The sequence below is a fragment of the Equus przewalskii genome, chromosome 27 (assembly GCF_037783145.1).
Source record: "Equus przewalskii isolate Varuska chromosome 27, EquPr2, whole genome shotgun sequence".
NCBI classification, from domain to species: domain Eukaryota; kingdom Metazoa; phylum Chordata; class Mammalia; order Perissodactyla; family Equidae; genus Equus; species Equus przewalskii.
In genome coordinates, this window is record NC_091857.1 from 29,280,302 (window position 1) to 29,302,876 (window position 22,575).

The following is a 22,575-nucleotide window of genomic DNA, read 5'->3' on the forward strand; positions in this document are numbered from 1 at the left end:
AATATGATAAAAAGTTGCCCCAATACATCACTCCCTCATAGACTTGGTGATTCTAAGATATTCAGTGACCACAATTACTTAAGAATATCACTTTTATTCAAATAACGAAGTGCAGATGATGGTCCCTGACTTAAGATGGTTTGACTTTAAGGCAGTGAGAAAGTGATCTGCACCAGAAGAAACCATACTTTGAATTCTGAATTGTGCTCTTTTCCGGGGCTGGTGATACGTGGTGCCATCCTCCCTCGGGACGCTGGGCAGTGGCAGTGAGCCGCAGCTCCCAGTCAGCCCGCGATCACCAGGGTGAGGAACCAAGACACTAACCATTCTCTTTTTCACTTTCAGTCCAACATTCAATAAATTACATGAGATACTCAACACTTTATTATAAAATAGGCGCTGTGTTAGCTGATTTTGCTCAACTGTAGCCTGAGGGAAGTGTTCTGAGCACGTTGAAGGTAGGCTAGGCTAAGCCGTGATGTTTGGAAGGTTATGGGTATTAAATCCATTTTCAACTTACAATGGGTTCATCAGGAATATAACCCCATGGTTAGCTGAGGAACATCGACGTTTAGTTATTTTTGAAGAGTATGTTAACATAATGTGAGAGGTGAAAGGTAAGCAGGAGATCGTCAAGTGCCATGCCCTCATTTTAGAGTTGAGGAAACAGTCAAGATAACCCATTTGACGAGCAGCAAATTGGGGCCCAGAGCCAGCCCTCTGGGCTCCCAGGCCAGGTGTGCCTACCGGTCTGGCTGCACTGTATCCAGCTGGCCCCGGGCCTGCGAGTCCTGCCTGAGGTGAAGGCTGATTGCGTCCTGCAACACAGACATCACACCATGTATTTCAGGTTCTTTTAAAAAACAAAGAAACAAGAAACCATGCACTTATATCCTAAGCGTCTATTCACGGTCCAGTTTTAAGGGTAAGTAGCTAAATTCAAGCATTTTTACCTATATTATCTTTCCGCGTTGTTCCAGGGCTTTTGGGTGCTTTGAAGTAGGAGGGAAAAAAAATCAGTCATAAGTAAACAATAAAGCAATCAGTTGGCTACTGTTTCATTACTGGCAGAAATGGGGGCATGAGATGGTAACAAAAGTACTTTGCTTTGGATAATGATGAATGAAAGGAAATATCTGAAATACCTAAATGAAATATCTCAGAAGAGAGAAAAACTAGAATTCTTAGAGTGACATTTATGAGAGACAACTTAGTCCTCAATCTGATACCTCACTCGTGGGGTTACTTTTAAGGCGACTTTCCCAGCAAAGCTCTCCTGTGAACCGCGAAAACACAAGGTCAGCTCGTGTAAAGGACAGCCTCTCAGAGCCTGGCCCACAAATCGCCCCTGAGCAAACAGAGCTGCATTCTCAAGTTACACCAAAGGTGCCAACAACGCTGTTTCAGCACTTCAGGCTGTAGATGCCATTATGCACGAAGCAATCTTAGGACGAGACCTTTTGGATTTCTATAACAAACTCCCATGATGAAGGTAGAAGACAGGCACATAGGACTACTAAATATCTGCCTTATGGAAGACAGTGTTAAAATATGGTTCAGACTCATTAGAAATGTAGTGGAAGGATGAAATGAAATAAATCACTTTTGGGGCAAAAAGGAGTAGGGGGGACTAGTAGGGGCAACTTCTCAGATTTATTCTTTTTTGAAAGGAAATTCAAATGCAACTGTTATATGAAATACAACAGCCCTTTAATAACTATAATCTTAATTAATGGCTTCTAGTCTTAATGGTCTTTAAGCAAATTTAGTTCAGCATCATTATACATAAAAATATTTGTTACTTGAAATCATCCACACAATACCATATTCTTGGACCTGAATTAATAGGGTTTAATTACAACTATTAATTTTTAAAACTTCAGCGTTAGTATAGTAACTTTATAAACATTTGACTTATTCTGAAAAGAATTTTGAAGGCATTCTTCTCAAAATAACATTGTACAGTAATTTCACCTCCTAAGTATATATGAAATATATCCAAAACAGAGTGCAAAACAACGTAAGACTCTCAGGGAAATTAAACGGATATCCATTAGAAACTATACACAACACAGAATGAAAAGAGAAAAAATACAAGGTTACAATGTATACATAAGGAGGGGAAATTTACAGTCAGACTAAGAAAAGATTTAGTATTCCTTTAAACACTGGAGGGGCTGACATTTAGAAATAAAATGAGAGATCTATTTCTATGATGCGAAAGTCTTGTTACCTTCCATCTCTCGCCTAGCTACCCCAGGACTGGGAGGGGCTCCAATACCTTTTTAGAGAAAGAACAGAAGCTGTATATTGTTCAGGGCCCACAGCACAGAATGAAAGGCAGGCACACAAAACAGTTTCTGTGTTAAACTTACTTTTGCAAAAAGGTTCTTTTACTGCTTTAAGTTTCTTCAAAGATATCAATACAAACCAAAGTAACTTTAGATGCCGAGCCCAAACCTGAGTCCTCCCTATCCTCAAGCAGAGGAGTGGAAATGGGATGACAGTTTTCTTTTTCTGTCTGAGATTATTAGATGTAGGGAATTTAAAAATGTTTAATGAAAGCCTTTGCTTTATGATCCTCTCATTCCTTATATTCAGACTTAAATCTCTAATAAAAGCTCCAATGTCTGACAGTCAAAAAGGAAAAAACCATAAAGGCTCAATTTCATCTTAAATTTCTATGAGACTACATAGTCTCTTACAAGTTATTTTAATACATTACTTTAAAAAAACTCTAAAAGTACCATAATGACTTTATCTAAGCTTACTGCCTTAAAGGAGTTATTGGTTTACAGGGTAAAAAAAATATGCTGCAAACACTACCTACAAAAGAATGATGAAGAGAAGCAATTTTTAAAAATTAAATCAGTTCCTAAAGTAAGCCACTGAGTTGCTAATCTAACTTTTCACAAATTCATTAAAAAATTTATTTTCTACAGGTTGCTTTCCTAATTAAAGGAGAAGATAAATAGAATTTATCATGAAAATATAAACAAAAGCCGGAGTTTGAAATGGGAAAAATTAATGTCTTCTGTAAGTCCAATGGAAAAATTTTCATGTAGCAGTATTTTGCAGAAGCTGTCATGCCGAAATAATTTAGCTATCCTTCTTATACAAAGTCATTAAAATATACACACAAGCAAAGTCAATCTTAATAACATGTGAATTGGTCAGCAATGTCATTAGGCAGCTAGACTAGAAATAGACCAACTACACATGTACAGTAAGCCTTAATAATATTAAAACTGGATTTGTCAAAGCTCCTCTTCGGAACTGTGACAACCTGCCTCATCCTTCCTTGAGAATTAGACTAAATGAGCTTGTCAAACTTACACCTCCAACTGAGCTTTGTGAGAAGTTTTCATGTAAACCAAATAAACCAAACAAAAAGTGCTCCATTTGTTAATAAGAATTTTCTTATTGAAAAAATAAAAGAAAATTGCTCTTACATTTTAAAAAATGAAGCATCAGTTTTATGACAAATTATGATAAAGCCATGCAAAATGAAGATATATTTCAGATAATTATTATAACTTTAAATTGCATTCCTAGGAAATTTTGCTAATCCACAAGCTACTAGAAAAGGAACGTACTAGAGCTCTAATACTATCAAATACTTGGGAAATGTTCTATATTCACTGTACCTGAATTCCTTTTGAAATTAATATGATTTTTGGGAAATCTTTGTAACTAAATTGACTACATTTATTAAGAAAAAGTATATCAAGCCCTGATGAATAATTCAACTATGTCTATCTGGGAAATGGAAGCCCTCAGTTCCATTCACTAATAAAACTAAGCTCCAATCTTTTACTTAACAGGAATGTAATGGAAGTTTGGAGCTATTTTTAACCAGGAGTATAAATGTCATTCATTTTGACTTTCAGTCATAGGGATCAAACTCCAAAACATAATGAACCCAGATGCACGCATTATAACAAACATAAACGTTACCTCCAAATTCTTTTCTAGAAGGTGCAGGACTCCTAGACCCTTATAGTTCGTAAGAAAATATGCAGCAGAAAGGAAATGACATTAAAAAGAGTTGAAAGGTCAAAGATTTACTACAGTATTCACGATGTGAAATATCATGTAGGAACTACGTATTAGAACCTTGGTACTATAAAGAAGCTATTATTTAATGCAAATACTTCTAACAATTTAAGTAATGACACTATACTTATTTAAAAAGAACATTTAAACAGATACATAAAACTTCACAGTAAGTATGTTCTTCAGTTCTAATTATACATTTTACAGAAATTAGCACTACTACATCAAATTAGTAAAAACAAAACAAACACTTCTTGCACACTTATACGAGTCAGCTCTGAAAACACACTACAGAAATCAAGTCAGGAAACAATCTTTTTACCTGTTCTGTCACGCCTACCACATTCTTTAGAGAACAGCTGATGAAGAGGCAACAATGATAGAAAGACAATAAAATCTAGAAGCTAGAAGTTTGAAAACATGAAAAACATCTCTAAATAGCGTGGAGGAGGACTTGGAAATAAAATGGGCCATTACCTGAAGGTGGAGGCGGTCTCTGTGGGGGAGCTGGCCGTGCCGGAGGAGCAACCGGGCGGGGAGGCGGCGGCCGCTTGGGCTCCAGGGTCTGGGAAGAATCCTTCTGCTGTGGCTGTGTTGCTGGCAGGGTGTCAACAGGAGAACCTGAAAAAGTACCTTAAGTAAGAAGATCAGTTTCCAAGTGGGTATGAGCACAAAGGTACAGTACTTCCTATACATCTATGACCAAGTCTCTATTTTGCTAATTTTCTAAATTTGTACCATAGCGTATTGACATGCATTTTTAGTATCAATAACATATGCAGTTCTGCCATTACATTACTCTTCGGTACCATGGAAGCAATAATGCTAGCTCTATATGGACTTCTTAGCTAGGTCCCAAGTGGTGAAGGTGATTTACCGAGCGGGCCTATCAAGATGGCACAAAGTATTCTGTAAGTCATTTGAAATCTGCTGGCAAGTAGAGAGAAAAGAAAGAAAAAGGAGTCTCTTCTTTTCTTGATACCTCAGCTTATCTTGAATTTATTTAACGAAGCCAGTCCTCTAAGAGTGGTATGAGAGAACTAGAGAAGTTTATGAAATGGAAGATGTTTTCTGAAGATGTTGGTTAACATGGAATAGTGACAATCATGTAATGTAACAACTTCCAGAGACAAATCTTCCAACTTTGGAGGAGTAATGAATATAAATTTGAATTAAAAAAATCTGTTCTGTCCCTCTTGCTCCATAGTGTAATACAGGTAATGTACAGATATATAGTGAAGCCTGAATAGTTATCGGCTCTAACTATAATGATAGAAAATCATCAATTATAAGACATGGACAAAGCTGACCACATAGAAAAAGGTTTAAGAAAAATTCTCATCTAGTGACAATCATGATGAGTTTCCTTTCCATTTAGGTCTCACCATCTACAAAGTTTCTTCTTTTGTATGAACAGAACGCACAGTACATGTTAGCATATGTGTATGAAAGTTAAACAAAAATGGCTCTCCAAAGGAATCAGAGACTTGACCAGCTGAAATCAAACATATCAGCTGGGAAAGGCATACAAAACTTTAAATAAAATACACACTTTGCGACGTTGGGTGCCCAGGAGTTCTTGACGGTGCTCGACTCGGTCTTATGGGAAGGGAAGGTACAGGAGCCTCTGAGATTGTAGGTGACTGGCAGGGACTGGTCCGCGGTGAAGAGCTTGGGGAAGTGCCAAGGCCAGAACTTGAAGACGGCTGGAGATGCTGAGGAAGAATCTCCTCTACTTCAGCACTATAGTCATCAACGTCGCCTGAGGAAACGCAAGGTTATCAACGTTACCACCATTTTAATTTCTCAGAAATGTTGTTCATCAATCTAGGTTTTAAGGTGTTGAAATACAGAAAATAAACATGTTAACATTATGACACCGCAAAGATGCATAGATTAAGCATGTGGGCAAATATAAATTTATATGTATAAAGCTAGAATTAGTACAAATGCTCTTAGAGAAAATATAATTAAAGAGAGTCTACCCTCTCAGCACAACAGGAGGCCAGTGATGACTCACATGTGGAGCTGGGCTGATTCGAGGGCTTTCAATGCTCCACTGAGCAGCTATCTCGGTGCCGGCTGACTCAAGTTCACTGCTCTCCCTCCAAACTTTCTTACTTGCTCTGTGGACTGTGCCCTCCTCCCCGCCCTCAGCTCAGCAGACAGGCTCTCGAACAGCCACACACCCTTCCCGGAGAGTCTCTTCATACCTTCCATACTTTAATTGAATAGGGGGGAATTTGTTCTCCCCTAAGGTCTCCTCATCTCCACTTTTCTCAGGGCTGGAAAGTGGGGTAAAGGTGCCCCTTGCAACCTAATTCCAATTCTAGACGATTAATATTCCAACCCTGAATAAAAAGGCCTATTTCTTTGAGGCTGTGCCATCAGGAATTTACATAACACCCTCTATACTCCCTTGATGCCATGATCTCCAACCTCCACCCTTCCAGGCACTTGAACCCATTCATCGAGCACTAAGCAGAGAGCAAGATGGCAACCCATAACCATCTTTCTGGGTGGCATCAAAGTCCGTGTGGACAACCCATCAACAACCTAAATGCTTCGCTCTTATCCTCACTGACTCTCACCTCCACTCCAAACACTACAGCCCTCAGAACTGCACTGCCTCTGAACTAATAAACTCAGAACGCTTCTTTCTGACCACCACCTCCCAGCCTTCCGGCTCTCTCCCTCAGTTACTCTTTCCTCTTCTGACTTCATCAGGATCCAGTCCTCTCTTCCCACTACTCTTACCCCACCGAATTTTGCTTCTCTGCACGTGGTCTTCAGATTCTACTGTTCTTCACCTCAGCTATTCCCCTCCTGCGCTATTCTTCCATCACCCCTGCATCAATTCCACCATTTAATCTCTCCATAACTGCGCTTGGGCTGCTGAGCGCTGCTGCTGGAGAAAACCACACGGTCCTGATGATGGCAGTCACATTAAATTTGTGGTTTTCAGCCTCTTCTGGGTTCCCAAAGCTGCCAGGAAATTCCATAATTTCCTGGTTCACTCTCCTCCTTACTCCCTTTCTCAGGAACTTTATCTCGAACCTTCTCAACTCCCCTGCACCTGTGGGTTGCCCTACTCCTGCAGATAACCTCAACTCTTAAACTACACAGAAAAAAGAGAAATTGTAAGATGGGAAGCCCCCTTCAACCACCTGCCCCCATGCTGGAGTCTAATCACTTGGCTGGCACGCCCATATTTGTAGAGGAACAAATGGGGTTCTGCCCACACCACGTTCTCGGTGACCTTGCTCTATCACTCATTTTGCCCTGCCCCGCCCTGATATCATCAGCCATTCCATCAGCACTGGGCATTCTCAAGCGTCTCCCATTTCAAAACAACACTCCCTAGATCCCCAGTCTCCCTGGAGCAACTGCCTTCCTTCCTCTTTTCCCTGTCTCACTTCTTTAAAGAGTTGTCTAGAGACACTCTCTCCACTTCTTCACCTTCTATCCACACCTCAATTTACCACCATCTGGCTTCATCACTCCAATGAAATCACTCTCATGAATGTCACCAACAGCCCCCTTCCCTGATATTAAACCCAAAGGGCAAGTTGCAGTCCTCGTTTCTCCTCATCCCTCTGTGACACAGGACTTCAGCGACGACTACTTCCTTGTTACCATTTCTTTCCTTGATTTTTAAGTCACTATATTTTCTTGGCTCTGTGACATTTCTAGTGGTTTTTTTCTCATTTTCCTTTTATGGGCAGACTTCCTCTGCCTATCCTTAAAGTCTGTGTTTCTCTGTACTCCATCCCAGGACCAGCTCTCTCCAATCTCTATGTAATGCTTTGGGCCAAGCTAATACATATCCATGGCTTCAACTGCCATTAGGGCTGCCTTGTGAACCAAGAGCTCTCTGCTGAGCACCAGGCCCACAAAACCATAGCCTCCATCTGGGCCTGACAGACTCCACAGACACCTCAAATTCAACATATTCAAAAACAAATTCATCTTCCACCCCACGCCTGATCCTCTTCCAGCATTCTTTTTTCTTCATTTACTGCCTCACAAGCATACCTGCATAATCAACTTAGATCCTCTTTTCCCCTTGGGCCCCTGCACATTCCTTCTTCCTGGTTCACCCCTGTCTACCTTCTTTAATCTAACACCCACTCAGTCTTCAGATTCTCAACTTAAATTTCATTTCCTCTGGGAAGCCCTTCTCAACTTTCCAAATCTAAGTTAGGCAACTCTCCCATGAACTACCCCAGGATCATTCATTATTGCTATTATGTCACTTGATTATAACTGCCTGCTTACTTATGTGTAACACCCACTAAGCTGTGAGTTCTGGGAGGGCAAGGATGACACCTTTTGAATTTCCAGCACCTAGCACGTACCTGGCACATAAAATGCACTACATAAATGTGGACAAAGCAACCAAATGAACAGAGAAATGTGAAAACGGGAGATAATCCTAGTAAGGTGCTCAAATCTGAAAGACATTATTTAGATGTACAGGATATCACAATATGATGTTCTATCATTTTATAAACTAAGGTATACATTTTAAAGGAAAATATGCTACAATAACATAGCATGCAGCATTAGAAAGCAAACACATTTCTTAATCCCATTTAAGGAAGTTATTATATCCAGATAACCTGTTCCAAATTCTAAACTCAAAATGATCACATTTAGATGGGTGGGTTTAGTTTCAAATGCATGTGTTCCCAGCCACTTTGAGATTCTTTTTAAACTACTTGGAAATATATCCTCTTTTGTAGTAATTATTTTAAACCGATTTCTGCTGTTAGAATACCCACTTTGAATCTCTACTTTTCTACCTTAATTGCAATTAGCAGGACCAAACCACACATCAAAAATACCAATTTGTGCTCTCACCACTCAAGAATATAAACTAACATTTGTAAGGATCTTACTCTTTGAATGGCAGAATGCAACTGCCCTTGAAGTCTAGGTCCCAACAAAATAAACACAATATAATGCAAAACAAAATCTAATTATTCCTGCTCTGTGTGTTACAAGAAGAAAGAGAAGGACCATTGTGGAGACTAAGACTTTACTGATGGGAAAGAAACTTATCTAGAAGTACAGCAGCAAATGTGTCCAATAAACAAACCTTCCATATCGAAATCGGCCGCAACTTCTGCATCTTCACCAAGCAGGGTAGAGCTGGTTGATGATGGCAATGGAACGCTCATTTTCTCTAAACTCATTTCTTCTTCCAAATTTTTGATCCAGTCTGGACTTTTTAAAGTAATAGTTATAGTCCGCCCCAGTAACTAGTTGAGTAAAACAGACACAAAATAAAAATTCATTGGCATGAAAATTAACTACCTTGGAATAAAGTGATTGCCTTAATTATCCCATGCAGCAGTGCAGGGTAATTTAGCTAGACTCAATTCAACATAACTGTTTTATAGGTACTGAATTTTTAACTACTAGTTTAAAACGTCCCCAATTCTCCCTTCAAAAGCCTATGTTGCTAAATCTAAGGTCTTCTTCTCTAAGATGCACACAGATTCAACTTTTCTTTGCGGCAGCCAGCATCTTTCCTTGGTCAGATGTAAATTCACTGACAACTTTGCTACATAATTTTATATTTCCTTTGATTTTGATCCACAGATTAAATAACTGTTCCTCCAAGAAACAACTACAGAAGAGACAGTAGAACAGCTTTAAAATACTTCTCCTCTTCATGTGGACCTTCTTAACTTGGTGTAGTGGTCTTGAAAGTTGCTATACTATCAAGGGAGTTTCAGCATTTCAACTGTCAGAAGAATATTGAGAGTATTTAAGACCATTTACATCTTCAACAAAAGGTAATCATTCTGAAAATAGAATGACTGGTGTCTATGAAACTGGCACTTTGCCTTTCCTATAAACTTGAGTGCTTTTAGACAAAAGCATAATCTAAAATAACCAATACCTTATAATCAAGTTACATTGTCCTACTGATATAATAAAAAAAAACTTCCAAAAACTTGCAGATAGCCACAAGACTCCTTGGTCAAACACAGACTGTGCATTAGAACGATGTTCTCATTTACAACTCATACCCACTAACAAACCTGCTTTCTAAAATGTAAGCTCTCTCCTACATAGTTTCAACTTCCTTTGTTTGAAGAGTGCCTGGACTATATATAGTATGTGAACTTTTCTGGTATTTCCAAACGAACTGTGTAGCTGTGACCAACATACTGTGATGACAGCTAGCACCTTTGCGGGTACACATATTCCTTGGCCCAAAGTGCCAATGACATTAGAATTCCTTGAAGGCATAGGATGGGGAGGTAGAGAGCTGCTGGCCTCAATGGCATGGCCGTGTTTGACAGTAATTTAGCATGCACACTGAGCTCTAAGAGTCCTAAGAAGTAATAATCCTTTACTTGCTTATCAGACCCAATCAATCCAATTTCAGAACCTGGCAACAGGCTCTATAGGTCATTCGTCACTTTTTAAGGTCAACGACCTTCTTTATATATTCACCAAAGAATACTAACAAGTATTCTTAAGGCTGATCACCATAATGACCATTTAAAAGACACTTTCTTAGGAAAATCTACTTAGCAGAGATCAGAGCCAAATGAAAAGAAAGAAGTTTAGATGACAGAAAAAAACTGCTCAATGGGGCAGGCCAGTGATGTAGTGGTTAAGCTTGCATGCTCCACTTTGCTGGCCCAGGGTTCACAGGTTCGAATCCTGGGTTGCAGACCTAGCACTGCTCATCAAGCCATGCTGTGGTGACGTCCTACATAAAATAGAGGAGGACTGGCACAGATGTTAGCTCAGCCACAATCTTCCTCAAGCAAAAAGAGGAAGACAGGCAACAGATGTTAGCTCAGGGCCCGTCTCCCTCACCAAAAAAAAAAAGCTCAAGAAGGTCATTCTTTAAGGTTGCCCTGCTTAAGCTATATCCTTTTTCCAGATTCTCCCCTGAAATGGAAGAGCTCTTATTGATCTACATGCATCCTAGAAGATTTCAGGCTGAAATAATGGTACTAACAAAGGTAATAGACTAGAGATTTGGAAATATCCCACTTTCAAAAGGATAAATTAAATATTATTATACACTTGCCACAAACCTAATTTTTACAAAATTTTGAAAATCTTTTAAGGAAACTAAGGGGTAGGTACTCTCTAAGAGCATTAACACAGATGACCAGACTTGAGGGTGAGCAACAGAGCTGAAAAGAAGGGGGGAAAAAACGAAACAAGGAAAATTATCAGGGAAAGATAAAAGAAATACTCAGAAAGCAAATAAGAGCTGACAGAGAATGCCAAATTGAGAGTTGCTCTTAAATACTTATATCATCACGGGATGAAGAAGAGCTTTTTAAGAGAGCAAAACTAGAATTCAATTTAAAAATCAGTTTCTGTCTGGTGGAGACAACAACGTCACGAGACAAACTGGGAAGATGATCTGCGGCGCATGCGAAAGGGATTAACATTTTGAACGTAAAAGGAGCTTCAAAAGAGGAGCAGCCCAGTCGAAAAAAGGGCTAAAGACTAAACAGCTAGTTAGACAAGTACAAGCAACCAATAAACAAAAAAACCTAACCACCAAAATCTTAAAACAGGAACACCATACTACTTCCAGTTTTTCAGATTATCAAAGTTAAAAAATATCCAGTATGGACGAGGATGTTAGATACTAAATAATCCAAGGCATAATAAAACTAGATAAATCCTTTCTGAAGAGCAATTAGGCAACAAGCATCCAAATTTAATACGTTTATATTCTTTGACAACACAAATTTACACTTAGGAGTTTATCCTGAGAACTAATAGGAGAGGCATGCAAAGTTATAACTACGCAGGGATTCCCTGGAATGCTGCTTTTAATAATTAAAAGCTGGAAAAATTAATAGGAGTTTGGTTAAATTTATATATTTATCTACATAACTAAAATTTGTACAGCCATTAAAAATTACACATTTGTTTATATAGAAAGATGTCCACAGTATAGCCTCAAGTAAAGATGTAGTGAGAAAACAGCATTTATAACATGATCCTATTTGCATTTGTGCATGTATGTGTGTGTGTATATGTATATCCCACTTATGTTAATATGTATATATGTGTATATATAGTCTCATTTGTATTTATATATATGCATATATGAAGTTTAAGAGAAATTATTTCATAATGGTAGGATTAAGTGGTCTTTATGATTTATTTCATTTTACGTTTCTGTATTTGATTTACTTTTGCATTAGTGCATTCCTATTACATTCAGGAAAACCAAAGAAAACCCTACAAAACCTATTTCAAAAGCAACACAGTCGTGCGTCACATACTGACGTTTCGGTCAAAGACAGACCACATATATGAAGGTGGTCCTATAAGATAAGTACAACAGAGCCTCAGTGTGTAGTAGGCTATAGCATCCAGGTTTGTGGAAGTACACTCTTAATGATGTTTGCGCAAGGACAAAATTGCCTAACAAGGCATTTCTTATCCTATGGTTAAGCGAGGCATGACTGAAATGCATGGAAATTTTTTTCTCCAAGGAGGTTAAAGTAAGGTGACAGAAGAGGAAGCTCAGAGAAATACTTATAGAGTTGCCCACTGTTGGAGAAATTAGCTTAGAGTTTAGTCTATCCTGCCTAGGGACCATACACTTAAAAATTTAAGACCTGTCTAAAAGCATTCAGAAAAAACTGACAAACAGCACTTCACAAGTAAAACTATTTGAGGTCATTGATGTAAATTCCCCCATCAATGACATTTTCAAATCACAGGCTAGGAATATCTCCACTAATTAAAAATTTCTAAAATGCCTCAATGGCATGGATTTGTTATCTATGGGAATTACTTTACCTACGTTTGAAAAAGGTACCTGGGTATCACAATCCAAGCCAATAAAACAAGTTCCTATGAACAATGAGCACCTTCCTCCCTTGTTTTCTTGTAAATAAAGCATTTTCTTCACTTGATAGAAATCTTTTCTACTATATAGATGACCCAGACTATCTAACCCAATTAAAATTTTAAAAGTTTTTATATAACAAAATATAATAAGAATCACATTAGGTGGTAAACATGTTTTCTTCTGTTTCTATCAAAGGTTAATATCTCTAGGGAGGGATCAAAATAATCCTAAAATGGTCAGAAACCTAGTCTAAATAATAAACATTAAAGCACACCATAAGGTCTTTTATCCTCCTGAACTAAAAACACACTTGGATAATCTTGCTGCACATCTACAAAAATATAATCATCAGACATCTAATTTCAGAATGGTTCGGAATCAACAAATGCGACCTTACCTCTTTACCGTTTAGGTTCAGAACACTCAAGGCAGAGCTTCCCTCCAAAAATGTAACCCACATTTTATCTTCTACAAATCTTCAAAAATAAGAAAAACAAACAATAAAAAAACATAATTAATACCTTAGCCAGAACTAGCTCAATGACTAGTCCAATGATTATTGATTAACAAGGGCCTCTAGAGGTCTGGAAGTAAAAAAACAAAACAGGGAGAGCAGTAGGGCCAGGGGTGAGCTGCTGGGGGCATTCTTCCCCAAAACGCATTCAAACCCAAATGTCTTTCAAATACTATGCTAATACAACAGGCCACCAGAAGAAATGGGCTGTGGACCTCCATTCGTGATCCCTGATAATCCAACCCTTCATTTCACTGACAAAGAAAAAAAGGGCCAGAACTTAAGTAGCCTGTTCAAAGTGACCCTATAAAGGGAATAAGTTACAAGGCTAGAATCCAAGTCACCTGACCCCATAGTCCAGTACTACGTATTTTTACTGTCTCAATGACCTCCCTGAAGCAAATTTCCTTTGACCAAGAAAAAAGATAGTGAGTTGTCATTAAAAAAAAAAATATATATATATATATACACACACACACACACACACATCAGATTAGCCTCAAGGAACGTTAGGTTATGCTTGCTGTCTTTATTCATTAACAGTCATTTATTGTCTTGGAACTTCACTGGCTTTTCCTATGATTCTAAGTTTATAATTTTGAAATAAGAAACTCTCAAAAGGAAAAATTAAAAAGGACATTAGAACAAGTTCTGAAGAAGATGGTCACAGATATGTAATAATGTTATCACACAAAAAGGAATGAAACAAATCATGTTATGTCTGATTGAGAGAAACAATTTTAGAGTTGAACTCAACTGTACAAATCCAGTTCAGAAATCCCTGAAGACTTTTCAAACATGAGAGAGGGGACAATATGTACACACACACACTGCCCCCCCCCCCCAGGATTCAAAAGTATGGATTATGAATATTAAGAGGAAAAGGATAAAAACAAGTACTTTATCCTATTTAAATCAAAAGCCTGGAACAGATTTCTACAATCACTCCAACGTGACCAAGGTAAATGACTCAATTTCTCTGGCATAAAGTTACTAAGTTGCAGGATGCCATCATTTGAAAGACACAGGGACATCATTCTTACCTAAATACTACAAAGGGCATCTTTTTCAAGTTGATGGCAATGGAGAATATCCCTCCTCCAAAGGGTATAATGACTACTATAAGACTGCACTGATGCTGCGCCAGTCCCTCCAACCCCAAACGTTATTCTTCGATGGCAGTACCACAGCATTTGTGGTCATACGGCAGGGCTAATTTCTTGGTCCTATCCCTAATTAGCAATGTGCCCCTTACACATTTCTAACTTTAATAGGACACTGTGGTTCTAATTTCCAAGGATTATGTAGGTCCTTCTAGAAGCTGTATTTTCTTCCTGTTCTCACTCACTAGAGTAAAAGCCTCTAGACTTTTCCCCCAATTAATATAAGTATCTAAATTTGTCCCATCTACATTTCCAGGGACGCTCATTTTATATAGAAAGGGCTTTACAGACTTCAGGCACTCCTTAATCGTCGCCTCACTCTAGACCCAAAGGTAATCATCAGTTTAGCCTTACTGGTGACAGCAGTCCTTTCCTTGTTTTTCTTTCATTGTCTGCTTTTTCTATTCTGACATGGTTGTCTTAAAGTGTAACAACCAGAATATTCCAGGTTTCATACTGCTAGAGTAACGCTTTGTTTTGTTACCAATACTTTTTCTAACGACGCCAAGTATTCTGAGGACAGTTTTGCGCTCCAACTGAACACCAAGCTCTTTAGAGACTGGGTTGTGAAAACAGACAGGTCCTTTTCCTGCATCAGTCTTCCATCCCCTATGTACATTTTGGACTCTCTCTAGTCCACTGCAATATTTTACATTTGCTCATAAGGGGATACACTGCTGCTCTGTGCCCACTCGCACGGTCCACGTGATGTTCCTGGTGCTTTGGCATTTCTGCGTTTGGCAAAGCTTACTGTCATCTGTAAACCTGGAGATTTCACTATGTACTTCCTAGAGCCTTAAGATTCTAGAAATGGTTTGTTAAATTTTAAAGCTTTGGGGTAGATCGTTGTCAAAAGATTTGAGGGAAGTATAAATACAATTTCTTCTCTATTTGCTCACTTGCTCTCTGACAGGATGCTAGGCTTCTTAGGCATGCTTCTCACTCTACAGAAACCATGTGAGCTCTACTCTGCAGACTATTCTGGTTAGGATCTAGGGAAGCCATTTCACACACAGGCTGATCTGCGCAACTAGATTACAAGCAGGAGTAGTGTCTTCAATTTCTTCTCTGCTCTTCCATAGCACCTAGTATACAGATTTGTCCACCAAATATCTATAAAACACATCTAAATAAGGAGAAACAGCACAGAAAGGAATTTAATAGTACCCCTTCCCTATGGAATTCAAACACACACATGTCATACAACCTCTCAAAATTAACATACATTTGGAAGAGAACATTTTTTAAACAAGGAAAGAGGCATCTGGTTCTGCAAAAGGCAGATGGTAAGTCAATGATGGAAATCAAGATTGCATGGATGACTCCTGACTGTTTATCTGGCAGTGCTGCTTCCCCTCTAGCTGGAAATTAAACGTACTTAAAATTTCTTAAAACATCAAATTTCTTAAACTAAGTGGTAAAAGTTACTCCCCTTAACTCCTATCTCTCCTTAAAAAAATAAAATAGCAATCACAGCTTTATTTTGCCATAGTGCTTCGTTATATATCGTATAGGAATCTTAAGAGATCACATCTAAATGTGCACATAATTTTCTTTTTTTTTTTTTGAGGAAGATTAGCCCTGAGCTAGCATCTGCTGCCAGTCCTCCTCTTTTTGCTGAGGAAGGCTGGCCCTGAGCTAACATCCGTGCCCATCTTCCTCTACTTTATATGTGGGATGCCTACCACAGCATGGCGTGCCAAGCAGTGCCCTGTTCGCACCCAGGATCCAAACCAGCAAACCCTGGGCCACTGAAGCAGAATGTACGCACTTAACCCCTGTGCCACCGGGCCGGCCCCACTGTGCACATATTTTTGTCATCAATTGTTTATATAAAGTTTCACTACTCAGCTTTAAACTTTCTAAGTAGAGAATTCAGTTTCAAAACCTATGAGCTCTTTAAATAAGATTTCTATATGATTTTCCTATATAGCCATGCATCGCTTAATGATGGGGATACGTTCTAGGAAATGCGGAGTTAGGCGATTTCATCGTGCGAACATCATAGAGCACACTTAGACAAACCTAGATGCTATAACCTACTACACAGCTGTGCTATACGGTACTAATCTTATGGGACCACCGTCGTACACATGGCCCATTGCTGACTGAAACATCGTTATGTGGTGCACGACTGCAGTTTGGAAATACAAATACTCATATACTATTCAAACACTAAACAAGGTGATTTCAAATACAGAAAATATTATCTATGAATTGTCAGCTGCTTTTGGACAAGAAATATTTTACTCACCTTATGAGTATAACTTCACCAAAATTTGTAAACTGCTGCAGAAGCTCATCAATCAAAGCATCATCGAAAAAATTATTTTCTGGTAAAGAACTTTTGATTGAGACCAATACTGTACCATCTGGTGGACCCTGAACTGCAATTACTTCTTTATAAATGTTTTGCCTCTCTTCAGCTTCAACTTCAAATATATCTATATCAATCATGGCAACGACAGGCCTTAAGGCATAAAGGAAGACAGACATGTTAGAAACGTTTAAGAAAGGACGGATTTCAAATGAATTTCAAGCACCATTAGAAACAGTGAGGCTATTTAAACCTATGGTCAGAAGTCTTCAGCTCAGCTCTTCCGTAGTGCAGCAGAGTGCCAGGAGTCCACGTGTAGAGGATTTTGCTTCCATCTTGAAAACTAGCATTTAGAAGATCTAAATCTTCAGCTGCAGTCAGAATAAAACAAAATACAAGAGAGGCCACATGAGCTGACACATCATAGGGAGCAAGGACCTATCTCCTTGGTTTCACAAGCTTCAGCTGTTTGAGGCTGAGATGCCAGATAGACTTGCCAATCGGCAGGAAGTCTAGACACCTTTAAGTTAGAAAGGTTTTTTTGGTGAAGTTATCATTTTATGCTTTATTTAGCAAAAAATTAAGATGAGGCTCTACTTCTGAGATTACTTAAAGGCCTTTGACCAAATAGTCTTTCATAAATAATTTGACAGACAAGTAGCAGTTCATGGTATCTGCCAATCACTTTAGTTATTCAGGTTAAAAACCTTAATTAATTAGCATTCAATTGAAAATTTCATTAAAATATTTCTTTGCTTCTCTTCCGTGCAACTATGTCACTGAAAGAAAACAGACTGAAAAATTAAATAAATTACTATAAGCAGGTCTGAGAATATTTCTAAAAGTCTGTTTCACAATCACGAGCCACATAACGATGTTTCGGTCAACTATGACCTGCACACACAATGGTGGTCTCATAAGATCAGTACCATATAGCCTAGGTGTGTAGCTATAGCATCTAGGTTTGTGCAAGTACATGCCATGATATTTGCAAGATGGAATCGCCTAATGATGCATGTCTCAGAACGTATCCCCGCCATTAAGCGATGCATGACTGTATATGCAAATTTTATTTATTCTATTCTAGATAAGCTTTGTCGAAAATAGCCTCTTCTTATTTGATATTTATACCATTTCCTTCTTCCGCATAAAATTTGCACTAACTCATTTAAATGAAGAAGTCCATTTCCCAACCTGATCTATCAAAGGGCCACTTCCTTCTCCTCCAGAGGATGCGGTCTGTCCATGCAGGGGTGCGGCACTTTTCACTGGTGTCATAGTCGTCAGAAAACAGGTCATATTTATATGTCGGAGCAAAGGTTACTTTTCCTTCTAAAAATCCTCTAAAAATCTACAATAAACATATACATAGTAAGTTTTTCAAAAAGGCAAAAAGGTTGTTTTCATTCAGGCAGCCATTCCCTAAATGTCTATTATGTGCTGGAGCCTCTCAGATGAAATCTGTGTGCATCTGATGTGCACTTCTATCTGAATGTTACAAAGCTTAAGAAAAAATAACCTAAGATGTGGCATTTTTCATGCCACTTGTTTGACTTTCAACTAAACGAAATACAAAAACATAAATGAGGAAATCCCACCAGTCCTTTGAGCTGGATAACAGACAGCAAGAACTGTAAGGGATTTTGGAAATCATACAGTCTGACGTCTTATTCTCAAATGAGGACCTGGGCCTAAAAAGGTTAAGTGGTGCCCAAAGTGTTAGAATTTAAGTCTGATGATCACAAAGGCACCAGACCAAGTGGCCGTGATCACCTCTACTTTAAGAAAATTGTTTTTAAGCAAATTCTTCCAAAATTTTGTGGTCATAAATTTTAAGAATTAGTTTCAAAAAGGCAGATGACATGAGAAGAAAAGAAAAAAAAAAGCAAATTACCATAGCATCTTGAAGTAGAAAAAGAGTAGCCTTGAAGATTAGGATTCTAAATTTACTATTACTGAAAAAAACAAAAATATATATTCTTTTACTTGAGAGTGAATCTTACAGAGACATAATATATTTTTCCTCCTGGGAATTATTATGCGTTCTCCTTCTCCTTTTTTTAAAGAAAAAGTAATCTTATGTCTGTTAAACTATATATTTATTAAGTATAAAGAAACTCCAAGAGATTAAAAAAAAAGCAACACTATGATTAAGAAAAGCTTGTTTCATTACCAAAGATCCTATTCTTCTCAATGCAAATATCTTCTTAAGTATATATATACCTGCCCAGCATTTTTCTGATTGATAAGTTGGTCTCCTGCTATAAGAGAATCCCAGTTTTGCTGTCTTATAAGCTCTTTAACTTCTTCATTAGGGAGATCGATTCGATAGTTGAAATCACCACACCAAAACACATAGTCATGTGAAAATAGCATCCTTCCCTGGAAGAAAGGAGATGGAATTTTAAGTTCAAAACAACCAATTTTGAAAATGTTTTACAACTTTTTCTTTATGTCAGATATGCTTGCCACCCCCGGCCATGCCTTATTTATTTAACCCAACAGTAATAACACATGAAATATCTATTTTAGGTAAATACTGTTGATGTTTCTAAGAACTATCTTAAATTTTCAAAAACTGATATAGAATTGGGGGTAAATTAAAATATGTTTCAAATATTAAAATATGTTCATCTCTAAGAACAAGAGGCAAGAGCTTACCATCGGAAAACTCAATTTTCGTGCTATTTCTACAAAATCTTCATTTCTTTCTCTGACTTGTGATTGCCCTGCAGCAAAGTGGCTACAGACGAAGCAAAGGCTTGTTGTATGGAATAGCATCCGTATTGCAACTGCTCCCTTATTTCCAGTTGCACCTCCCATTCCTGTCTTCACAGTATCAACTGCAACATCCCTTTAAAAGAAAGAATTCTAAATCAAACATCTGAAATCTCAACAGTTCCATGTGCATAAGAAATCAGGAATGCATATTACATAATAATAAAACTACACATCCTGTGGCACTTTGAGGGCAAGCCTGTGAAATAGTACAGTGAAAGTTATTAGTCACGCTGTAATCAAAAACACATTTAAAAACAAGAACCATGAATAAGTGTTTCTCTGAAGCAACAAACATTCTGGGCCTTTTTCTTGTTATCTGATGATAGGAAGCAGCCTTAGGGGAGTGCTGTTTACTGACCTGATGAAAGGAGCATGTTGTGGTCTGATAAAAACAAACAGACAGACGCCCACCAACTGCTCAGAAGCCAGCAGCACATACTTGTTGTCTCTGGAGATAGTCTTCTGAAGCTCCACAGCCCAGAGCTTCTGATTCGTTGTGCTACCAGAAAACGTTAAAAAGGAAATCTTTAAAAAGATATGGACAATATAGCCTATTTTATAAGACAATTGTCAATTATATCTTTATATACCCAAATTTAATAAGACTAATGACAGTCATGAAATCCACATCAAAAGCGAAATCTTCACGGAGACTGTTTTTCGCTTCCTTTAAAAAGGAAAACTCAAAACTTAGCCGTAAGAACATTGCACTTCCAAGTCTAATCTATTACTCCCTTACAAAGAAAATACCAGCTTACTCATTAAATGAGTGCTCACCATGTGAGTCATCTCAAGTTTGTACACTTTACTCTTTCCTTAAGTATTTATTAGGGTAACAGAGAAGCACATGCTTCCAGATACATTTTCCCCCATTTTCTTACTTTTCTGGATTATAATTAATATCTTAAAAAATTATTATGGAAAATTTTAAACATACACAAAAAAGAGATAATTATAAAATAAATCACCATATACCCATTAACCAGCTTCAACAATTATCAACAATTTGCCAATATTCTTTCTTCCATTCCCCTTCACTTTTCTTCTTATAAACCTGGAATATTTTTAACTAAATCTAAGACACATGCCATTTCACGCATCCATACTTTAGTATGCATCTCTAATACAACAGAACATTTTTATTTTTACATAATCACAGTGCCATTATCACATTTAAATATTAACAATTCCTTAACATCTTGTAATACTCAGTTCATATTTAAATTTCCCTGATTATCTAAAAAATGTCTTCTTATGGTTGGTTTCTTTAAAATAGGGTCCAAATAAGGCCCACAAATTGCATTTGATTGTTATGTCTCTCGAATCTCTCTTAATCTTTAATAGTATCTCAATCCTCCCACCTCACTCCCTTTTTAACGCCTTTTTCCCCCCCAAATCCTCCCAGTACATAGTTGTATATTTTAGTTGTGGGTCCTTCTAGCTGTGGCATATGGGATGCTGCCTCAGTGTGGCCTGACAAGTGGTGCCATGTCCGCGCCCAGGATCTGAACCAGCGAAACCCTGGGCCGCCGAAGCGGAGTACGCGAACTTAACCACCCAGCCACGGGGCCAGCCCCTACGCTATTTATTTTTTAAGAAGCTGGACCATTTGTCTGTAAAATGTTCAAGTCTGAATTTGGCTGATGTGTCTTCATGGTATCCTAACTAGTTCCTCTCTCTTATTCGCTTTAAACTAATTAATGTGAAAGCCTGATTAAAAAACACATTCAGGGGCCGGCTCCGTGACCGAGTGGTTAAGTTCGCGCACTCCGCTGCAGTGGCCCAGGGTTCAGATCCTGGGCGCGGACATGGCACCGCTTGTCAGGCCATGTTGAGGTTGGGTCCCACATCCCACAACTAGAAGGACCTGCAACTAAGATATACAGCTATGTACGGGGGGGTTTGGGGAGATAAAGAAGGAGAAAAAAAAAAAAAGATTGGCAACAGTTGTTAGCTCAGGTGCCGATCTTTAAGAAAAAAAGAAACCACATTCAATTTTCTTTCTTTCTTTTGGCAAAAATAAACTCATAGGTGATGCCACCCTTGCATCACAGCAAAAGTACACAATTCGTGATGTGACACCTGCTCAGCTATTCAGACCAAGACAATCTAATCAACTCTTTATAATAAAAAGTTCCCCCATTAATCCTTCTAAAGTTTTAGCATCTGTTTTTCATTGACAACATCCAATACTTCCTTAGGGGTTGCAAAATGTTGATTTTGTAATTTCAGCATTCCATAGGCATTTGTAATAAGTTGGAATTCTTCTATAAAGAACTGTTCTCTTAACTACTCCATTACTACAAAACACAGTTCATAGAAAAAGAAGGCAGGATAAATGCTTAAGTCTTTCTCTTTATAAACTTTCAGCTTAACAAGGTTGTACCCAGGAACCTCCAATGGCAAGCAAAAAAGTTTTTCTCATTGTTCCAGGTCACACAAATGATAAGTGGTAAGCCAGAATGTGACCTCACGTCCAACCTAATCTGCAACACTATGTGACACTGCCTCCAAAACACAAATTCAGAACATGGATTCCCAACTACCATGACCCCACCACTACAACTTGGGTTCTGAAAAGAGAATGGCAGCTTTCATCTCTTTCTTCAATACACTTCTCAATGAACCCTACCCTGATCTTTCCATTCAAAACTGCGCTCACCTTCCCACCTCCACATGCCTGATCCCTTTACCTCTATCTCTCTATCTTCCATTGCACTTACCATGTTCTAACATGCTATATGATTTATGTATTATAGCTACTGTTTATCGTCTGTCTCTTCCACTAGAATAGAAGGTCCATGCAGGTAGGGATTTTGTCTGTTTCATTCACTGATGTATCTCTAGCAGCTTGGGTAGGTGCTCAATAGATATTGGTTAAATAAAT

The 22,575-nt window shown here is 38.2% G+C and overlaps 1 protein-coding gene across 50 annotated transcripts in view; it reads right to left on the minus strand.

The window, feature by feature from the left end:
• The window catches only part of SYNJ1 (synaptojanin 1), an 88,298-nt gene that overhangs the window by 11,044 nt on the left and 54,679 nt on the right, over nucleotides 1-22,575 (minus strand). For 15 of the 50 annotated variants that reach the window (XM_070597148.1, XM_070597125.1, XM_070597150.1 and 12 more), the window contains 14 exons: nucleotides 20,047-20,187; nucleotides 19,569-19,761; nucleotides 19,131-19,289; nucleotides 18,102-18,258; nucleotides 17,161-17,278; nucleotides 16,845-17,060; nucleotides 13,311-13,389; nucleotides 9,158-9,320; nucleotides 5,609-5,818; nucleotides 4,534-4,689; nucleotides 3,958-3,996; nucleotides 2,234-2,281; nucleotides 954-992; nucleotides 748-818 (listed from right to left, as the gene is read on the minus strand). In XM_070597148.1, coding sequence (XP_070453249.1) covers nucleotides 748-818; nucleotides 954-992; nucleotides 2,234-2,281; nucleotides 3,958-3,996; nucleotides 4,534-4,689; nucleotides 5,609-5,818; nucleotides 9,158-9,320; nucleotides 13,311-13,389; nucleotides 16,845-17,060; nucleotides 17,161-17,278; nucleotides 18,102-18,258; nucleotides 19,131-19,289; nucleotides 19,569-19,761; nucleotides 20,047-20,187 — 1,789 coding nt within the window. The remainder of the gene's footprint in view (nucleotides 1-747; nucleotides 819-953; nucleotides 993-2,233; nucleotides 2,282-3,957; nucleotides 3,997-4,533; nucleotides 4,690-5,608; nucleotides 5,819-9,157; nucleotides 9,321-13,310; nucleotides 13,390-16,844; nucleotides 17,061-17,160; nucleotides 17,279-18,101; nucleotides 18,259-19,130; nucleotides 19,290-19,568; nucleotides 19,762-20,046; nucleotides 20,188-22,575) is intronic. The other 35 variants (XM_070597153.1, XM_070597154.1, XM_070597126.1 and 32 more) reach the window with 5 other exon arrangements.